The sequence below is a fragment of the Neofelis nebulosa genome, chromosome 2 (genome assembly GCF_028018385.1).
Source record: "Neofelis nebulosa isolate mNeoNeb1 chromosome 2, mNeoNeb1.pri, whole genome shotgun sequence".
Classification (NCBI taxonomy): Eukaryota; Metazoa; Chordata; class Mammalia; order Carnivora; family Felidae; genus Neofelis; species Neofelis nebulosa.
In genome coordinates this window covers 182,028,958-182,047,980 of record NC_080783.1, presented here as the reverse complement: position 1 = coordinate 182,047,980, position 19,023 = coordinate 182,028,958, and the positions used below count along the sequence as shown (strand labels likewise).

Genomic DNA, 19,023 nt, shown 5'->3' with positions numbered 1-19,023 from the left:
GCTGGACACTCAACTGACTGAGCCACCCAGGCGCCCCTGGTTCCTGATAGTTCTTGAAGTCAACCTTTTCTCTCCCTGTCCCTGCTTCCCCTGGCCATTTTTTGGTGCTATCATCCTACACGACTTCTACTCAGGAGACCTGGTACACAGTAGACACTCAATAGTGTGTAGCTAGCTGCTGTTGTTATGAAGAAGAGAAGCCGGGGCAGGGGGCGAGGGAGATAATGTTGAAATGACCACTACAACAATCTGAGCTCTCCCATGGTAATCCAGACCCAGATCCTCGGTCCTCCCATGCCAGGGGTAGCTGCAGCAGACTTAGGGGAAAGTTTGGGAATAATATGGATGGTAGAGGTCAAGATGGAAACTCCCATGCCACCTTCCTCTCCCCACAAAGAAAAGGTGATTCTAAAGCCTTCCACAAGATCTCCCAGGAGATCTCAGCAGCGCTCAGGCCCCAGCTCCCTCCCACCTGCTGCAGAAGATCCTCCAAACCAAGGCAGGTACTGCCTCAGTCCCCACTCCCACCACTGCCACTTAACAAACTGGCTTGAGCATCCTGGTTTCTGATTCTGACTCCCTAGAACCTGAATGTGCAGCCCTGGGCGGGTCACTGTCAGTCTCTGAGCCTCAGTGCTCCTGACTCTGCAGTTGGAATTCGCCGAAGTGTCAAAGCTGTGACTGCCTACCCCGGGTTTCCATCACTGCATCTGGGCCACCAAGACTCAAGGCCAGGGAGGAAAGGAGCCTGGGAACCTCACTACCCCGCCCTCTCAAAGTTTCACCGCTCATGAATCATTCTAAGATCAACCCAAACTGCTGGCAGCCGGGAGCTGAGGCAAACTGTTTCCCTTCTCCGAGCAGCAGGGGTACACATGAGGGGCAGTTCCTCAGAGCCCCCACCATTGGCCAGGAGAGACTGCTTCAGGAGAGGAGAAGAAGGAGAAGGTCCACTGTGGCAGTGCAGAGGAAAGGAGGTCCAGAGTCCTGGGATGGTGGACAAGTCTACAAACCACTCCGGACCTCAGTTTCTTTCTTCCCTTGTAAAACGAAGCCAATAATAAACAACTCACTGAATTATTCCGAGTTTGCTGTGAGGATGAACTAAAATCCTAATCTTGAAATCGACGAAACTCCAATCCGGTTGTTCCTCAGAGTGGGAATGCTGGTTGCCAGGCCAACCCTTGGGGTCTGGCTTGAGCACCCGCAGGAACCAAGGAGCTCCTGGAGACTCCATGTAGGTCTCTCCTGAAACTAAGAGACCCAGAGTGATCTTAAGTTCACCTTGGATGGGGATGAAGGCAGAGGCCAGGAAGGGGGCAGCTGGAATCTATGCTGGAAGAGGACCAGAGGCCTCCAAAAAACTGGAAAAGGAGGGTGAGAAGGCTTGAGGGAGCAGCATGAAGGGCAAGAAAGTTCACCCTTCTAAAAGTGCGTGCTTTCTCTAGCTTTCCTCTCTTTTTCTAGTAACTCTTCCCTCCTCTTTCTCCTCTCTCCCTCTTCTTTCCTTCCTATCTTCCTTCCCTTTCTCGTTCTGTTGCCCCCATCTTTCTTCTCTCGCTCCTTCTTGCACCACTTTCAGCTCATCGTCACCCTCGCACTTTATAACCAAACAGCCAAACCCCTTTCCAATTAAAGTGGAATTAGGCAACTCAATCAAATTAGTTCCCTATTAAAGCCCTTCTTTATTAAACCGTTTTTCTTGTCCTGCTATTAAGTTTCACCGCCTGGCGGAACTCGAGCCGGCCCCAGAAGTTTACCTTGGGATGACGCCGGGCCCAGACTAGGGGAGGGAGCACCCTGTTTCCCGGAGAGAGGGAGTCATCCTGCAGGGAGCCGAGCAGGTGGGAGGAGGGGGTCGGCGGGGGAGCCACTATTGTGCTCAGCCCCGCTGCAGGAGGGAAAGCCACTGGGGTGCTAAGAGAGATCTGGCCGGACGGCTCGTCCTCAAAGTCCCTTTCGGATTACACTGCCGCGGACGAGGGCAGCGCCCCCTCCCCCCCTCCGACCTCCATCACCCCAGAATAACTCCCGGGCCACGAGCCTCTGTGGAAGAATGGTCGCAGCCTTCCTTCCCCAGCCGCCTCCGTTGCTTTGGTTCCAAACCTCTTTGAGAAGGGAAGCACGCGGTGTGCGACCGGTGCTGTGCCCAAATCTGCGGCCCGGGAGAACCGGAACCCGGCCTCCAGCCTCTCAGAATTCCGTAGGAGGCTTTGCCAGCGATCCGAGGATCCAGGGCACTGGCAAGACGACCCGCCGCTCCCGCGCGCCCAAAACAGGAGTGGGAAGGACGCAGGGTCCCCGACGCGTAGCGGGCGCCGCTCCTCGCGGGGTTCTGAGTCGCGCGTCACTCCCATCGGCGGGGCCTTTCCCTGCGCCACGGAAAGTTTTCCGGCTCCGCACCCCCCGGGGGCGGACACCAGCCAGCCTTAAGTCTTGCTGGCACTGCGGGGCCCGAGCGGGAAATCAAGACCTTTTCAATGTGGCCGCCCGAGGAGCGGGACGGGATTCGGTGCTGTTTTCTTAGAAAATAACATTTATTTCTAGCTCATGTCTATGCAAAGCACAAAGTGAGCCATTCTCTGCAGCAGCGTTTCCCGCTGCTGTCCCTTCGGTCGGGCTTTTGGCGAGTCCCGGGAGGCGGGGATGCGCCCTCGGGCGGGCGGTTCTGGCTCAGTCACTAGTCGCTCTGTTCCTGCTTCAGTGCGCACCTTGACCACTCCTTAGGGAGAGATCGGCCGCAAGCAAGAGGGGCGGGTGGGCAGGATTTGTCCCGAGTTCACAATATATTTAATCTATAAAACCTGATAAGTACAATGCGCGCATAGTCTACTTCTTTCCATTTTGTCCTTTTTTTGCTTGTTTCTGAATATTTTTCACGTTAATACCGAGGTCACCTACAGATTACAATTAATAACTTAGAATTCCATTTTATAACATTATACACTGGCTTGTATATATATATGTATAGATTATATATAGATTTATACATATATAAAAACTCACACTGCACCAAGGAAACCCATGCTTATCGGCATAAGCAACAAAGAGAGCGACAAATACCGCAACGAGGAAAGTGCACCTTAGAACTTGTTTCCTTTTTTTTTTTTTACAATTGATATCGATATATATGTGTGTGTCCCAAAGACTCGACTCAGTGCCAAGAGATTTATACATCCTAAATTTATATTTGTTAGAGCGAATATTTTTTTAAAAATTTAATAAGGAGAGGGAGACACAGAAGACAGACTCTCGGACTATCCTGCCATCCACTGGAGAGCGGGCGGGCGGGACGAGCACAGCAAAAAGGAGAGGCAGGAGCGTGTGTGGCGGCCTCAGCCTCTGAACTCTCAAGAATTCCCCGCCTTTCTTAGAGCTGATAGAGCCTTGAGGAGGGGTTTAGAGGACGAGGGTCAGGGCCACGCACCCCCTCGGAGAACACCTGTATCTGTAGTTGCTCCCTATTGCTCAGCTCTCCACCCTTCCAAAACAAAACTGAAAATCACCTTTGAGCGAGAGGACCCGAGCCGGGGCGCAGAAGGCGCAACGGGTGAAGAGGGACCCGCGGCCCGCGGGATCAAGGCTGGGGTCCCCGTTTGGGGGCCGCCCGGATGCCGGACCCCCGGCCTACTGCTTCTCTGGGGCGCCGTTGACCATAGGCCCGTACAGGCCGCCGCCGTAGGTGGGTTCCTTGTGCACCGCAGCGGCGGCGGCCGAGCGGTCGCGCATGAGGTCGCTGAAGGCGTAGTCCATGGGCGGGCGGAAGCCGAGTGTGGGTACTAGACCCGCGGTCGAGTAGGGAGCCATGAAGGCCAGGCCACGGCTGTGCGCCGCTGCCGCCGAATAGGCCAGGCGCAGGGGGCTGAGGCCGAGCGGCGCGCCCAGTGGGTAGGCGCCGGCGTCGGCGCCGAAGTGACTAGCGTTGGGCTGCAGTGGCGAGAAGGCCGAGCGGCTGCTCAGCGAGCCCAGCGCCCCAGGCGCCATGGCGCCGGCCAGCAAAGGTCTATGGTGCGGAGGGGCAGCGGGGCCGGCCTGCAGCGGCGCGGGCAGCCCCGGCCCCCCGGCAGCGGCGGCATCAACGCGGCCCGGCCACGCGTCTTCCGCAGCTGCTACCGCACCCACCGCGGCCTTATCAGGCGGCGCGGCGGGGCCAAGGCCGGCCGCCAGACCCCCGCGGTGGTGGTTCAGCACCTGCTCGATGGCCTGCACCACGTCGCCGCCGCAACCCTGCAACACCAGCTCCAGGACACCTCGCCGGTGGCCCGGGAAGACGCGCGTCAAGATGTCCAGCGGCGTCCGCTGCCGTGGACCCGGGCCCCCGCCCAGCCCTGGGGCGGGAGCGGCCTCTGCCTCTTCTTTGTCGGCCTCGGAACCAGATTCGGAGCCCAAAGGGCTGGCGGAGCCCGGGCTGTCCTCCTCGCCACCGCCTCCCGGGCCTGCGCTGCCCGGGCAGCTCCCACCTGCCTCCTTGGAGGCCCGGGCCAGGGGTGACCCGGAAAAGGACTCCCCGTCGCCGTTCTCAGAGCCCGAGCCCGGCCGCACCTCCGGAGAAGATGTCCCGGGACCCGAGTCTGCGCCGTCGGGTGATAAGGGCTTCCCCGGTGGCGGCTGCGGGCTGCCTGGGCGGCCGGTCTGAAGTAGCGTCTTGGGGAACAGGTCAAACTTCTGCAACTTGGCCTCTAGGAAGGGAGAAAAGGGTATATGAGGAGTGATTAGGAGCCGGGAGGCAACGGCACCCTCAGTACATTATCCCTTTGGACCCAGTTTCCTCTCTCTCTGAACCCGACGACCTTCATTCACTGGGCTCCAGTGCCTCTTTCTTTTTTCTCCAGTATTCCTTAATCTCTGAGCCCCTACAGTTTTGTCTCACTTCCCCTACCCCTAGGGTGCACTCTTTTGTATGTACCCAGGACCCTAACCACTTGGGCCCTGTAAATTCAATGTTCAGTTCCCCTTTCCACATCTGTGCCCCAACACTTCCACCTTTATTCTCCTTCCTATCTTTGCCTTGACCTGGAGAAGTGGCCTGGCCCAGGAGACAATATAACTTCCACCTATATAATCTACTGTATAGAGACCCCACTCCACATCCATCGTTCCAAGAGCAAACTCTGCCCTGGGTGCCCTCTGGCCTTGGGCAACATAGCTTGTAATGGAAGGCACCTTGGGTATCTAAGAGATCTCAAGCCTTTCTACAGGTAAAAATAGAGCCCCTATTTCTAATCCACCCTTTCCAAAATTAAAACCTAAGAACTTCTTCACTGCCAAGCTGGGGTCTCAGAAGGCCCCCAATGGCCCCAGACTTAATTCCTCCCTCCCTAGAAAAAGGCGAGATGTTCTTGAAGAAGAGGGTGGGGCCAGAGTAGTGGGGGGGGGGGGGAAGAGTGGGGATCCAGGGAAGCGAGAGAGTTCCTGCTCGAAGGAAACCAGGACAGGTGGGGAAAGAAGCTAGAAAGAAGGAGCAGGCGCAGGATGCGGTTGTCCGGGGAGCATTAGGAACTTGAGAAAAGGAATCAGAGGGGGAAAAGGAAGGGGGTGTCTTCAATACCTAGAGAAAGCCGTTCGGGAAGAAGGAGGAAGACTGGGAGAGGGCCAGATTTCTGAAGAAAGTTGGGAAGGAGCAGAGGAACCACGGCGCGTGAAGAGCAGAACCAAGGTTAAATATGAGACGCGCGGATTTCCGCGCGGATTTCCGAGCAAAGTGAGCAAGGAAACTGGGACCTGGCTGCATTTGGGTAGAGAAGATAAGATCACAGGGTCTACATTTGGCCCCGCAGTGGAAAAAAAGAGCCTGGGTGCGCGGTGAACTCTAGCAGTCGGGCATTTAGAAAAGGGGATTCCATACCAAGACAAGTAAGTCTCTGGGCCACGTCCCCTGGGGCCCCGTCCCTGCTTCCCTTCCTCCCCACCCTGCCGCGCGCTCACCTGAGCTCCCCGAGCCCGCAGTGCCGCCTCCGGTCCCTGCGGGCGCTCCTGCTCCCGGCCCCCCGCCGTCGGCAGCGCACACGGAGCCGAAGACCTCGTAGGCAGGTCGCGGCGGGATAATGCCGTTGGCGGCGGCGAGCGCTAGGCCCTCGGCAGTGCCGTAGAGCAGCTGTAGCTCGCGCGCCTCGTTCTCTTCCTGCGCCTGTTGCCTGCGCAGCGCCACCTGCGCCGCCATGACGCGCTGGCGCTCCGCGATGAGCGTGCACTTGGCGCACAGGCAGTCCTTCCAGCGGCAGTAGCGCTTGTGGCCCTTGAGCGCCGACACCACGCCGTGGTTGCGGCAGCGCGCGCACTTGGGGGTCCGCGGGTACTTCTCCGCCGCCCGCAACAACAGCGGCGGCGCTCGTAGCAAGCCGCCCGCCACGCTCACCGGTAGCGACGCGGCCGCAGCCGCCGCCGCTGCCACCGACGCCACAGACGCCACGGGCGGCCCCGTCGCTGTCGCCGCCGCCGTCGCTGCGCCGGGCACGCTAGGCAGCTCAGAGCGCAGCTCCATGGCAGGACCTGGCGTAGAAGACCGTGGGAAGAAGGAAGAGACTTGTGGTGAGGAGCGCACGATGTGCTAAGGTACAGCGTACCCACGAAGAAATCAGGCTTAGGGAGGAAAATTTCGGTCGCGGAAGTTTGGCTAGTAGTGCCAAATTGCCGGGAGGAGGTGCCTTCTGATCCCCCTTGTAAGGCTGAGTTCCCCCACCCCACCCCCACCAAGGCTCTTCTTATATCTGATTTATGCGCTGGGTCTAAGATTTCGTTTGACTCAGTGATTCCGCTGGAAAATAAAAATAAAAAGACACAAAGTTTGAAAAGTTATTGGTTCAGGTGCATATAACGAGGGTATGAAAAGTAAAATATTATTTCCCAAAGTTTAGCTTAATTGGAGTGAGACAGGTAGAGAGAAATATTTGATGGGACTCGGACTAGAGAGAAAATTTTTGATCCAACAGTTAGACCGATACCAAGAGCAAAACAGGAAAACCGAGGCGAAATGCACAGTTTTGTGGAAAGGTGAAAAAGAGACAGCTATCAGAGCATACAAAACATGGAGTTCAGCTGGCTGGGTCTGAAGGTTTTGGTGAGAGCAGGAGAGTTAGAAAAATCAGGAACAGAAAGAACGGCTCGAGGAAATAGAGTGAAGGCTAGCAAAACAAATATTTTAAAAGCAAAGTTAGGCGCGGGGGGAGGGGCAGGGACCCGTGGAAATGTGGGGGCTACAAGTTTCATGAAGCGGGGCCTCCAGGGAGTGGGAGAGAAAAATGAGTGTGGAAATGAATTTGGGAGGCGTGGGGGGGGGGTGGCTAAAGAGAAAATTAAGACGAAGAAACTTAAACTTTGGAAAAGCAAACCCAGCATCAAGGTTAGCTTGAGGGGTGAGGAAAACAACACCAAAACAACAGCTGATACGGGTGTCTGGGTCCCAGGGTTCACTCAGGAGAGAAAGATGTGCATGAGAGGGAAAAACAAACAAACCCTTCAGGTAAAAGTTGTGGGTGGGGGTGGAGTAAAACCTGTGGCACAATTTTTAGTCTTGTAGCCTGGGAGAGTAGTCGAGAAGAAAAAAGTATCTTGCGAAAAGTTAGGTATTACAGGAGGGTGATCTTTTCTCTGACCATCTCACACTGCCTTCAAGATCCTCTCCTCCAGTTTAGGGACAGAATCGTCAGACACATACTCCCCATCCTGGGATCTCTGCGGGACCCTACTCGAGTGCAGATTCTCGAGAGCTCTGGTCTCAGAATTGGGATCCTGGGACTTGGATAGCCCAGGAGACAGCACCGAGGCAGAGGAGTCGCCTCTGGAACTGGCTATAGGCTAACAACGGAGTCTCACCTGAGCTTCGGACCTAGAAGGCCTAAGCAGGCCCAGCCCCGAGCTTCTTCCCTGTCTCTTCTGGGTCCCCGTATTCCCGGGTCCCCGCCAAAGCCCGGAACCGAATCCTCCTGTTCCCGCCCCAGTATCCTAGATCCCTTCCCTATCTGAGCGGCCTCTTCCCTCAGGCCCCTGGGGCCGCTAAGTCCCTAAGGCCGGCGTGGCCCGGGCCTTGTCAACAAGGCCGGTAGACCAGGCCGCCTCCCCCTGCCCTCCCTGAGCCCCTCAACTACCTGCCTTGGGCTCGGGGATCCTCCTCCTCCGCTGGCGCTTCTCACACCTCGCAGCTCCGCTCGCGATGCAGGCGCTCTTGGCCTCTTCCCCTTGCCCCCTGGTCCCTTATCTGACCACGTCACCCTCCTTCGGTCACCATGTCCGAACTTCCGGACCCCCTCGAAACGCTGCGCAGTCCAACGCTTCCGTCGGAAATCCGAGCCGGGGGACTGGTTAGGGACCGGCTGGCTGGAACCCGCGACCCGGCCTTCGCCGCGCGGCGTCCCCTCGCGGAGCGCGCGGGACGCTGCGCACAGCCGCGCCCCAGTTGCCCGGCGCTGCCAGACTCTCAATGAGCCGCTCGCCCGCTCTATTGTTGCTCCTTAGGGCTCCATTAGACAGAATTGGACAACAATGTGGCGCCTGCCATTGGCCAGGGGAGGCAGACAGCGCTCTGATTGGCCGGGCCCGCGCCCGGGGAGCCCCGCATTCTACAGTGTCCGAAAGATTCGAAACTCCAAAAGCTCCACAGAGTGCCTCCGGGAGGGGAGGGGCGCGCCGGGGAAGGAGTGGAAAAAAGTAGGCTAGGAGGAGCGTTGAAAATATCGTGACAAGTAGTTTCCGTGCGCCCGAGAGCGTGTGAATTGCGCCTAATTGCCGTGTCCGGTGCGCCTCTACGTAGCCGTGTGTAACCCCTCGGCTTCTAGGACGCGGGCTCCGCTGCGCGGCTCTCAGAGGCCCCGGGCGCTTGGCAAGGCCGAGTTTCCCAAGTGGCCCTGGTGGCCGGGGGCGGGATAGGGGCAGGTGACAATTCAATTACCGCGGTCGGGGTGGGGTGGAACGGGGACGCAGGGGTGGGGAAGGGAGAGGGCATATAGCATAAATGCCAAGACGATTTTTCCTGCCTCCTTCCGGCTCTGTTCTACCAAGTCCAATGCGTTTGGGGTAGTTGGGAGCTGTTTTGTATTTTTCTCTTGCCGCCTTTAAAACACAGATCCGTTATTTTAAAATTCCTGATACGATAGGCATCAAAAAAGGGTAAGTATGGTTTATGAGGATTTCTGTTGTTAAAGAGGAGACGGGAGAGAATTGAGATGACGCTTCCCGTCGGAGCCTTCCAGTTCCCTTGCGCTTCCTTTCCCAACCCTTAATTCCATTCCTCTTCCTCCTCTTGTTCTTTCCTTTCCTCACTTCTGCAGCATCTTGATTTCCTTTAGGTGGTGGTGGGATTCTTTTTGTCACTTTTGTTTCAAATTAACAAAAAGTTTAATTTCTTTTTTAAACGAAAGTAAAACGTGCCCTCTCTGTCTCCCTAGATCCTCTTGAACGCAGGACGCGCATCGGTCAGTCCGTCCTTCCCGGCCTGAGACAAGGTCGCCACGGACCCCCATGAGTAGTTTTAACTTTCACCTTCCACTCCCGTACTGACGTCATGGCCCTGAGGAACAGCTCGATCTGCAGAGGAGGTAACAGGTTTTGGATTTTGTTTCCCTTTTGAATGGCAACATCTGGAATTAATACCGCGGTTTTCGGGCAGGATCACCTTGGGTTTCTCTGTGATTCTCTGTGCCCTTTCTTTCTGTCTTTTCCTCGGTCCAGTGTTCTCTCTCATTTTTACTCTCCACTTTTCTCTTTCCTTCAGAGTAAAGAAAATTTGTTTAATTAATAGAAAAAAACGAGCTTTCACGTTGTTCTCCCTCCACTCCTGATCATGCGTTTCTGTGATGCTCTTTAGAACTTCCAGGGCCACGGGGTTCTGGCCCGCGCAGCCTGGGTCGGGGAGGTCCTGGGCGCGCGTAGACTCAGTGTCCCACCCCCGGCCTAGGAACACACCCCTTTCCACCTGGCACAACTCGTGGGTGGCGACCCGCCAGCCCAACCTCTCTGATGCTAGGGGCATGCGACTGGGGGAGGAAGGCAAGAAAAGTGGGGCCCCACCCCAGTTCACCGAGCCTCGCAGGGAGGTTCCTAGGATGCTGTCCGGGATGGCCAGGCTGAGGGAGGAAGAGGGAGAGGGAAGAAGGTGGTGTGTGGAAGAGCCAGGCAGAGAGCTTCCAGAAAGCTGACCAGGCCCTCGGGCAAGTGCCCTCCCACCCTGACAGAGTCTGTGATGGTAACATAAACCAGACCCTTTGCTCCTAACAAATTCCACTAGCTGGAGCCTGAGAATATGTTTGGGAGAGAGCAAGGGGTCAGCTCCACCTCGTGTCCTGCATGGAGTCAGGTAAGGGAATGAATCTGGGATACTATATCCTGGCAGGAGTGGAAGACCCAGACCCCACCTTAGAACACCTTGACATTACAAGGTTAAGGAAATCTCTCTGTTAGCTGCACTCTGGCAGGAGGACATGTGGGAGAGGGGGAGGACTGCGACTGAATCCCGCACCAGGGTGTCTGGTGTCTTCTCCCAGAGCTACCTTGGACAAAGTTTTTCAGAAATTATTTTAAACCCTAAATGAATTGAACTATAGGAATAAGCCTAGCTTTTGGAGAGCGGTGGCCCAGATACTCCTCTTTTCGCTTGAGGCCAGGCCACTGTGTCCTCAACTTCAGTTCAGTGAACCTGGGGGCGCCAAGGGTCCAGCCACAAGGACTTGGGAACCCCACATTCTTCCACTAGAGTGTGAGGAACCTCATTTCCTTAGGAGGCAGAGTCCACATCCTGGAACCCCGCCCAGAGGGGGAATCTGCTCACCCCTAGAGCAGGCTCCTCTTTCCTTGCCTTCATCACTCAACAGGTCTGGGACCTACAGCCTTTCTTCTGATACACCTGAGATTGGGGTGCTCATGGGAGTGAATGTGTCATGAATGGAGGGAGGCAGAGTCACCCTAGGCAGAGGTCATTGCACTCATACCTCTACAGGCCATCCTGGGGTTAGTCCTGATTTGGACTGATCCCCAAGGGAGCAGCCCTGAGGGCTGTGGCTGTGCTAGCTACCAGTGGTGCCCAAATTGAGGCAGCAGGGACTACCTTCTACACACACCAGAGGGTGGCTTCACACCTGGACATACATCCTGCACGTGGAACCTCATTCTGTGAAAGTCTTGGATACACCCTCACATCTGCTTGCAGTGACCACCCACAGGGTGCACTCATCTCTGAAGCTGCCTTCTCACCCAGAGGACCCCTTCAGAAAGTCTGATTGAATTCACAGCGATCATAATCATGCCCTCATCCTAGGATATCCATTTTGTACTTGACCTCATACCCAGATGCCCACAGACTCCCTGGTCAGTGACTGAACACCTAGATAGAAGCATATGCTCACAGACATGTGCCCTCGCTAGTCCATGGACCCAACCCTGTTCCAGGGCCCTGAAGTTGGACCCTGCACGGAGAAAGCCAGACCACTGGGACGAATGAGGCGGCTCAGGGCAGAAAGCTCATCCTCACACAATCAGGCACAAACACACTCCCTCAAGCACCTCCTCTTAGTTCAGAATCATTTGCTGCGCCGGCGTCTGGGGTTCCCGGGTGAGTTCTCCCAGCCAGGAAAATCCACCTCCACCCGTGTTCGCTGCTGGCCCCATCCCCCAGGACCCCGCCCGCAAAGGGGTGGGGTTCAAAGGGATGGCCCTAGTGGCGACCCAGGGTGAGGCTGGAGTTGGGGTTGAGGGTGTGGAGGGGGCTGGAGGTGCGGCGTGGTGGCGCTGAGTAGGAGCAGGGCCGGGGGCGCTGATGGGGGACCCGGGAGGCATTGACTTTTGCGCTGTTTGCCCGCGGCCTCGGAGCAAGCAGACGCCATCTGTTTGCCGGCTGCGGCACGTCCCTTTTAATTACCCTCCCGGCAGCCTAATAGAGATGATATTAAACTAAATCTTTCTGACATTAAAAGTAATTATCCCCAAACCGGTGGCTCCGGGACGGAATCGCCCCTCCCGTCCCCAGCCCTCCCCTGGCCGCTCCAGATTCCGTTAGTTTGGCTGAAACTCTTTACCGGGAAAGGGGCGCGGAGAAAAGGGGGGAAGGAAGGTACCTTTGGGAGAAGGAATCTACGCGGGCTGCCCCATACACGCTATTTTCCCGCACAACCACAGACGCACGAACACGCGTGTGGATACACTCACATCTGTACACACACAGACCACGACAACATTTTCCTCCGGATCAACTCTCGCCGTGTTAATTAAGAGTCTCAGCCGCGTGCACCCCTGCGTGGACAGAGAAGTGCAGCCTGGTTTGCTGTCCCCGCCCCCGAGCCCGCTACAATGGCCCTTTTACGGGGTCAAAGCCACGGATCCGGCCTAAACCGGGGCCAGGGACCCAGGCACAGTTCTGCAACCAGAAAGAACCTCTTTCATCGTGGCCCTTGACTTCTCGGGCGCTCTTCCTGTGAGGGGCCCTGCGCCTCGCGATTCCCCTCCAGGCCCTTAAGTCCCGCCAGAGTCTGCGAGGCAAGTTCTATTATTCCACTTGACAGGTGAGAGCACAGACCCAGGGAGGTGAGGTGACGGGTCCCCCATCTCAGAAGCAGTACGGGACAGAAAAGAATTCGAACTCAGGAGACCAGAGGAGACCCCTACCCAAGGCCCAAGTTGTGCACGGTTCCAGGCACGGCGTCAGGCTGGGCGCGGCAGATGGAATTCAGGCCCGAGGCCCTTCTCAGCACCTCGCCCTCTGGGGTCCGCGGGACCCTCTGGTGCTCCGCCTCTCCCCGGGCCTTCGACCCCCTTCAGCAGAGGAGCGGTCCAGGGAGCCACCTGAGGGCGAAGCAGCGGTGGCACCGAGTTGAGAGCGCGGCGAGAATCCCCAGCGCAGAGCCCCTGAGCCCAGCCGGCCGCAGCCCTTCTTTGGATCAAGCCCGGGCGTCTGCAGGGTGCGTGCGGAAGCGGCGGCCGCCCAGTGTCGCCAGGCTTCCTGTCTCCACAGCTTTCTGGCTGGGCGCAGCTGAGCCTGGGACAAACGCGCGGAGAGTACTGTTCATTGCCCAACTATTTGCTTGTATTTTTGAGCGCCTAATGTGTACCGCTACCCTGATAAACTCTTGATGTTGCGCTGTGCTGCTTGGTACCCAGTCCTTGGGGGGAGGTGTGACGTTCCACGTTTTAGAGACAAGACCGCCGATGTTCAGCAAGGCCCGGAATTCAACTTGCCCGGGGTTACAGTGCGGCTGAGCGTCGAGGAAGATGGGAACCTAGATCCCATTCCCACTCAGGTTCTTTTCTTCTTACCTTCAGTTCCAGTTGGACAGGGTCAGACCTAGGGGCTTTCGTTCGGTTCGATTCCATTCAGTTGAGAGATGATTCACAGAAACTCGAGAGAACGGGTCTTTAATTTCATTCATTTTGAGCACCTAGTAAATGCCTTGGGGCTCGAGGATAAATCAGTTGTGATGGACCCTTAAAGTGTTCATGGACCAACTAGGGACACAGTCACCCATCAGTGACCTCACGATGAGAAACAGGGTTGAGGTGGGAGTGAGGAAAGGAGGGTTAAGGGAGACTTCCTGAAGAAAGGGATCCCTGAAGTGAAACGTTCAATTTCCCAAATCGAAACATTATTATTGTTTGTTCTGATAAAACATTACAAAACATTTTAGACAATATAGTAAATTTGGAATTCCTTGTCTGTCTATTTACCGTTACAAAAATATACTTTTTGTTACTTGTTTTATTTACAAATGTGATAAACATTTTTTCATATTAATATATCTACATAACCTTAAAAATTGCTTAATATTTCAGTGTGTGGATGTACTTTAATTTAGCCAATTTCCTCTTGAGGTATTTTGTTTGTTTCCAATTTTTGCTACAATAAACATTACTACAATGAACATTCTTTGTGAATTTGCCTAATTATTTCCTTAGGATAAATTCTTAGAAATAAGATTGATTGGCCAGAGGCTTTTTTTTTTTTTTTTTTTAAGGCTTTTGATAGCTACTTGTCAAATAGCCCCCAGGAAAGGTTGTGTCAAAGAACACACTCAACAGTAATGTATCTTGCTGATCTTTTAAATCTTTGCCAATTCAGGCAGGAAAAAAAGAATCTTTTGTCATTGTAATTTGCATTTCCTTAGTTATTTCTTAGTTTTTCTTTACGTGTTAGTCACTCGTGTTTTTTTTTTTTTAACTGTGTATATTCTTTGCTTATTTTTCTCTCATTGAGTTTCTCCTTTCCTTAATTTGTAATGGCTGTTTATATATTAAAGACAGTAGCATCCACTTATCTGTAACATATGCTGCATTTCTCCCTTTTTGCTGTTTTATCCAGTTTTGCTGTTACACTGAAGTTTAATTTTATGTAGCCAAATCTGTCATTTTTTCTTTATAGATGCTTCTTTCTTTATAGATGCTTAAACAAGGATTTTTCAAATCCAACTTTCTGAAAGCATTCACCTATATTTTGTTTTAGCCCCTTTTCATATAAATGATTTACATTTATATCTTTAGTTCATTTGAAATTAAATTTGGTGGAAGCTGTGAAGTAGGTTTGTAACTTAATTCCCCCCCTCCAATGTTAGCCAGTTATCACAGCTTGTATCTAATGGTCCACCCTTTCCCCCTCTGCACTGATCATATATTATATACTGAATTCTCAGATGGCCTTAGGTCATTTCAGCACTTTTCTCTCTATGGAGCTATTTACTTTTGCACCAGCCTCACTAAAAAATTATTGTAGTTCTGTAAAGTTTGGGAGGGCAAGCATCTTTCTGATTCCTGATTCTTCTTTTTCAAATACTCTTGCCAATTTTGGAAAGATAGTCACCTGAATAAATATTTTAGAATTTTTAAAGCTGGCTCCAAAGTGAAAGTAAAATTTTAAAAACCTTTGGAAATTTTATTTAACTGCCTTTAGAAATTAATTTGAGGGAGATTTATCCTATACATCTTCACAATATGGGATATTTCCATCTCGGACACAGTGTGACTTTCTTATTCACAACTTTTATGTCCCCTTGTAAATTTTGTCGTTTTGTTCCTTGAGTTGTTTTTTAAGCACATTCTTTAGTATTTTATGTATCTATCGTGAACACATTGTTTCACCTATTGATTGCAATGTCTAACTGGTTATGACAGGAGCATAAGAGAGTTACCGATCATAGTATATTTAGAGACCGGCCTCCTTGCTGACGCACTTTAAATGAGTTCTCACAGTTTCCCGGCGCTGAGTTTGGAAGGACCTGGAACTAAGCTGAGGGAGGGAAGGGCGATTCTACACAGAGGAAATGGTGCGAAGGGCCAGGGATTTGTGCACGGAGTGCACCCACAGGGTGGTCTTTTTTGGACCTTCCTTCTCGTGGTCTCCTTCTTGCAAGAGGGCCTTTGGAAACAGCGATTCCAGGAATCAGCCCTGTGTGACCGTGGGCAAGTCGCCTCCCTGTTGGAATCGGATTGTTTGGAGAACAGCAGCCTCCAGGCCATCGCATGTGGGGAGAGAAGAATGCGAAGATGAAGGGCATCAGGGCTCTAGGCTCTTGGGCTGGATCAGCCGGGGTTTGAGTGCTGATTGCTCCTCGGAAGTGCGTGGGGTGTCCGCAGCCGCATACTCGCAGCCTGTAACCCTCAGGTCACCGACCAAAATGAACATATGGGGGAGGGGGAGGGGGCTAGAAGGGAGAGACCTAATCCATCTGCCCGGGCCACACACTCACACATACACTAACCCACGCACCTTTGGCATCTTTCCCTCAAAGAGTTCTACTCAGACTTCCACCCTCCCCTCGCCCTCCTACCCCCACCCCCCACCCCGTCCCATTTCCTGCTGGGACTGCGCAGTCTCGTGTATGGTGGGTGAGTTCCAAGCTGCATGACTGGCTCAGGGCCCGATACTGGTTGGGCCAGAGCCCAACATGTTAACTCTCTTTCCTGGCGGGGCCCTGTGTCAGGGTGGGGAAGTTGGCTGACAAGTAGGTGGCTTCCTGCCCCCCCTCTCCCCCAGCAATGGGTTGAGACTCCAGGCTTGCAGTGACACGGATGCACAGATGCCTTCTCCAGGTGCTCAGGCCCAGGCCACACAGTTACCTGGAACACTTTTGTTCACTGTTTAGGACCCAGCACTCAGGTTGCCCCACTGTCTCTTGTTAGAGGCACAGTAGACACAGACCAACCCTGCAAGCTTAGTGCCTCTGCATTTTGCCCTCTCTGAAGCCTCACAGCTACCCATCTTCATCCCCAATTCATGTCAGAGGAAACTGAGGCATGAAGAGGAAGTAACTTCCCAGAGTGATACAGCTCGGTGGGGGAGGGATGAGAACTGTTCTTTGCATCTGTGGAAGAGACAGGTGAGTCTAGGAGGTAGAGTTGAGGCCACTTCCCCTCAACCCCCACCCTGTTCAGTTCTCAGAACTGACCCCCTAGGAATAGGTGTAGGAGGGGTGGATGAAGGCACCCTTTCCTTTGGTGTTGGGAGCCTCTTTTCTTGGGGTTTTCTTCACTCCCTTTGGAGCATGTACACCCCCTCTCACCCCTCAGGACTGACCACACTCTGCTTTCACTTCTGGTGAAGAGTCTGGCAGCACCTTAACACCTTTGGGCATAGCCTGGCTGAACATGGGTGCTAGTATGGCACATTCCCTCCTGTGTAAGATGGAAGCTTTCATGGGTCACTGTGAGGATTCAATGACACAATTCATGGAAATTCCTTCTCGGTGTCTGACATGTAGAAAACACTCGGGGTATATTGGGTATTGTTATTTGTTAGTTGCTGAATGAACGATTCTTCTCTTTGCCTTCCCTCCAGAGGGGAAAACTGTTCCCTTCTCAGTACCCTTTTGCTTCCATTAGAAAAAGGACTGGGGAGCTGGGAGCTGATGACAGGTGACTTCTGCTCTTGAACAATAATCTGAAAACTCCCTCCAGAATCAGAATTCTGATGGGGTGTCATGGATTAGAGACGTTCTGGCAGGCCTGGGGTGCTCAAGGTCCCAGAGGGACTCTGGGCCATCTCCTTCCCTATGTCACCTCATCTCCCCTACCCACCACTCTCTCCAGGGGCTCCATTAACCAGAACATGTTTGCTATAAAGCACAAAGTGATACTGCACCAGTAAGAAAGGAGCAGCACAGCCCAGAGCCCACCCCCAGCCTCTGGAAGCGGCCCCGTTTGTCTCTTCTCAGGGCCTCCACTATTTTGGGCACAACATAGCCCTGCTGGTTCCTTGTGGGGCTCTGCAAAGGCAGGGGCTGGGTTCTTTTCCCCATGGCACAGTACCACTTTTATGCCAGAGAACATGGTCTTTCCCTTTGTGTCCATGACCTCCCATAGCATGTAAAAAATTCATAAAATGCACCTTGGTTTTTATATCAAGAACCTGAGGCATGTAGGTGATACTGCACAAGCTAGTTCCTCACTGATGCTTGATGTAGTTGAAGGCATGCCAGAATGGAGTCTTGCTCATTTCACTATTCTGGGCCTTAGTTTCTCCATCTGCAGAATAAGGAAAGGTAGACCTGCTGTATATGGAAATGCTCTGAAATGAGAAAAGGACTATGCAGACCCAGGTAGGAAGATGATGATTGCTATGTGGGATGCTCCATCCAGCTGAGACCTTGGCACTCTCCTTTAGAAATATAGTGAAGTTCCTGGCCTCCACACCTGATTTTCTTAACTTGTGTTTCCACTAGACTCCTCAAAACACAGAGAAAAGTTTCAGTAAGACTCTCCTTGTTGCCAACTCTTCAGAAAAATATCATGCAAATGTTACCAATGTGTGCCCAAGTAAGGCAGGGGACATTTCCAGGGGCCTGGACTCCTGAGCCCAGAGGAGCAGTCTCCATTTTGATCCTGTAGGATGCCTACATTTTGTAACTCTGGGATCTCAGATTGTCAGGCTAGGGCAGTGCCATTTATTACAGAATGGACTGGCCACAGCTCCTAGGTGGGGTTCATCTCTCCCAGAAGCCTATCCAACTATCCAATCAGGGAGCCTCCTCTGGGTTCCAATGGTTCCTGGAACTTCTCTAGCATTGGCCACACTGCCCTGAAATTTGTGGCCTCATCCCAGCCTGGAAATTCTGAGCTGAGGGTAGAGGCTGAGAATCCAGTGTTTACCAAAAAACCTAAATGATGAATAGATGAGTGAAAACTGACCCCATCTCCATAAGGCAAAGAGCACTTAAGTAATACTTCAATTAAATGCAGGTCTAATGAAAATGCATGATGGAAAAAAAAAAAAGATTTGCTTTGGTGATAGACAGGGTTATGTTATATAGTAGTTATGAGACTTTGGGCAAATGATTTAACCTAAGCTTCAGTTTATCAATGTTTGAAACAGGGATAGTATGATCCATCTCACAGGGTAGTTTTGTAGTTCATTCATTCATATAACATTTACTGTCTGTGCCCTGTGCCAGGTCCAGTGGGGCAGACCAGTCATGGTCTATAAGGGAGACTTCTGTGCAAATAATCATAATAATATGATAAGTGCTCTGCTAGGGGCAAACACAGGGATTAGAGAGGCTCCTAACTTGTCCTGGTGATTCCATGAGGCTTTCTGGAGGAAAAGGAGTAGAATGGAGTAATAGCCTCAACTCTGGAGCCAAACCACCTGTGTTTGAATCCTGGCTCCTTGGTTTACTAGCTGTATGACCTTGAACAAATTACCTAATCTTTTGTTCCTCAGTTTGCTCACCAATAAAGTGGGGATATTAATAGCTCCTACTTCATAGGGTTGTTGTGAGTGAAGCATTTAGTGCCTGACATTCAATAAACATATCAATGTTCAATATATTATCAACAGCTATTTACCAAGCATCTATACAGTGCCAGCTCTGTGTGGAGTGATAAAACAACAGATCAGACTGACACAGACCTTACCCTTGTGGAATTTATACCTTAGGCAAAATCTGAGCTGAGTTTCAAAGTACAAATTGCCTCCTATCTAAGGAGAGTTTGCAAAGAGCAAAGGGCAGAGGAAGGAATTCAGGGGCTGCTGACATTTCACAGGCAAGCAGAGCAGAAAAACTCTGCACAGGAGACAGAGGGGTTGGAGGAAACTAGTGGCAGGCAGTATCCTAGAAG

At 52.9% G+C, this 19,023-nt stretch overlaps 1 protein-coding gene and 1 long non-coding RNA gene across 4 annotated transcripts; one reads left to right on the top strand and one right to left on the bottom strand.

Moving 5' to 3' along the window:
• Positions 1-2,516: 2,516 nt before the first annotated feature.
• Positions 2,517-8,626, bottom strand: DMRTA2 (DMRT like family A2). Of its 2 annotated transcripts, none has more exons than XM_058717426.1 (3): positions 8,085-8,626; positions 5,926-6,489; positions 2,517-4,679 (listed from the first exon to the last, which is right to left on the bottom strand). In XM_058717426.1, the coding sequence occupies exons 2-3, from the start codon at positions 6,479-6,481 to the stop codon at positions 3,628-3,630; spliced, it is 1,608 nt and encodes a 535-aa protein (XP_058573409.1). In that variant the 5' UTR covers positions 6,482-6,489; positions 8,085-8,626; the 3' UTR covers positions 2,517-3,627. The 2 variants fall into 2 exon arrangements, with proteins under 2 accessions (XP_058573409.1, XP_058573408.1); XM_058717425.1 differs by having other exon boundaries at positions 8,089-8,626.
• Positions 8,627-8,641: 15 nt separating this feature from the next.
• On the top strand, positions 8,642-13,838 carry LOC131504746 (uncharacterized). 2 transcript variants are annotated; one of them, XR_009258136.1, is made up of 3 exons: positions 8,642-8,868; positions 9,381-9,530; positions 12,103-13,838. It is a non-coding gene; the product is annotated as an uncharacterized LOC131504746 (long non-coding RNA). The 2 variants fall into 2 exon arrangements; XR_009258135.1 differs by having other exon boundaries at positions 8,646-8,868; positions 12,486-13,838.
• The last annotated feature ends 5,185 nt before the right edge of the window (positions 13,839-19,023 follow it).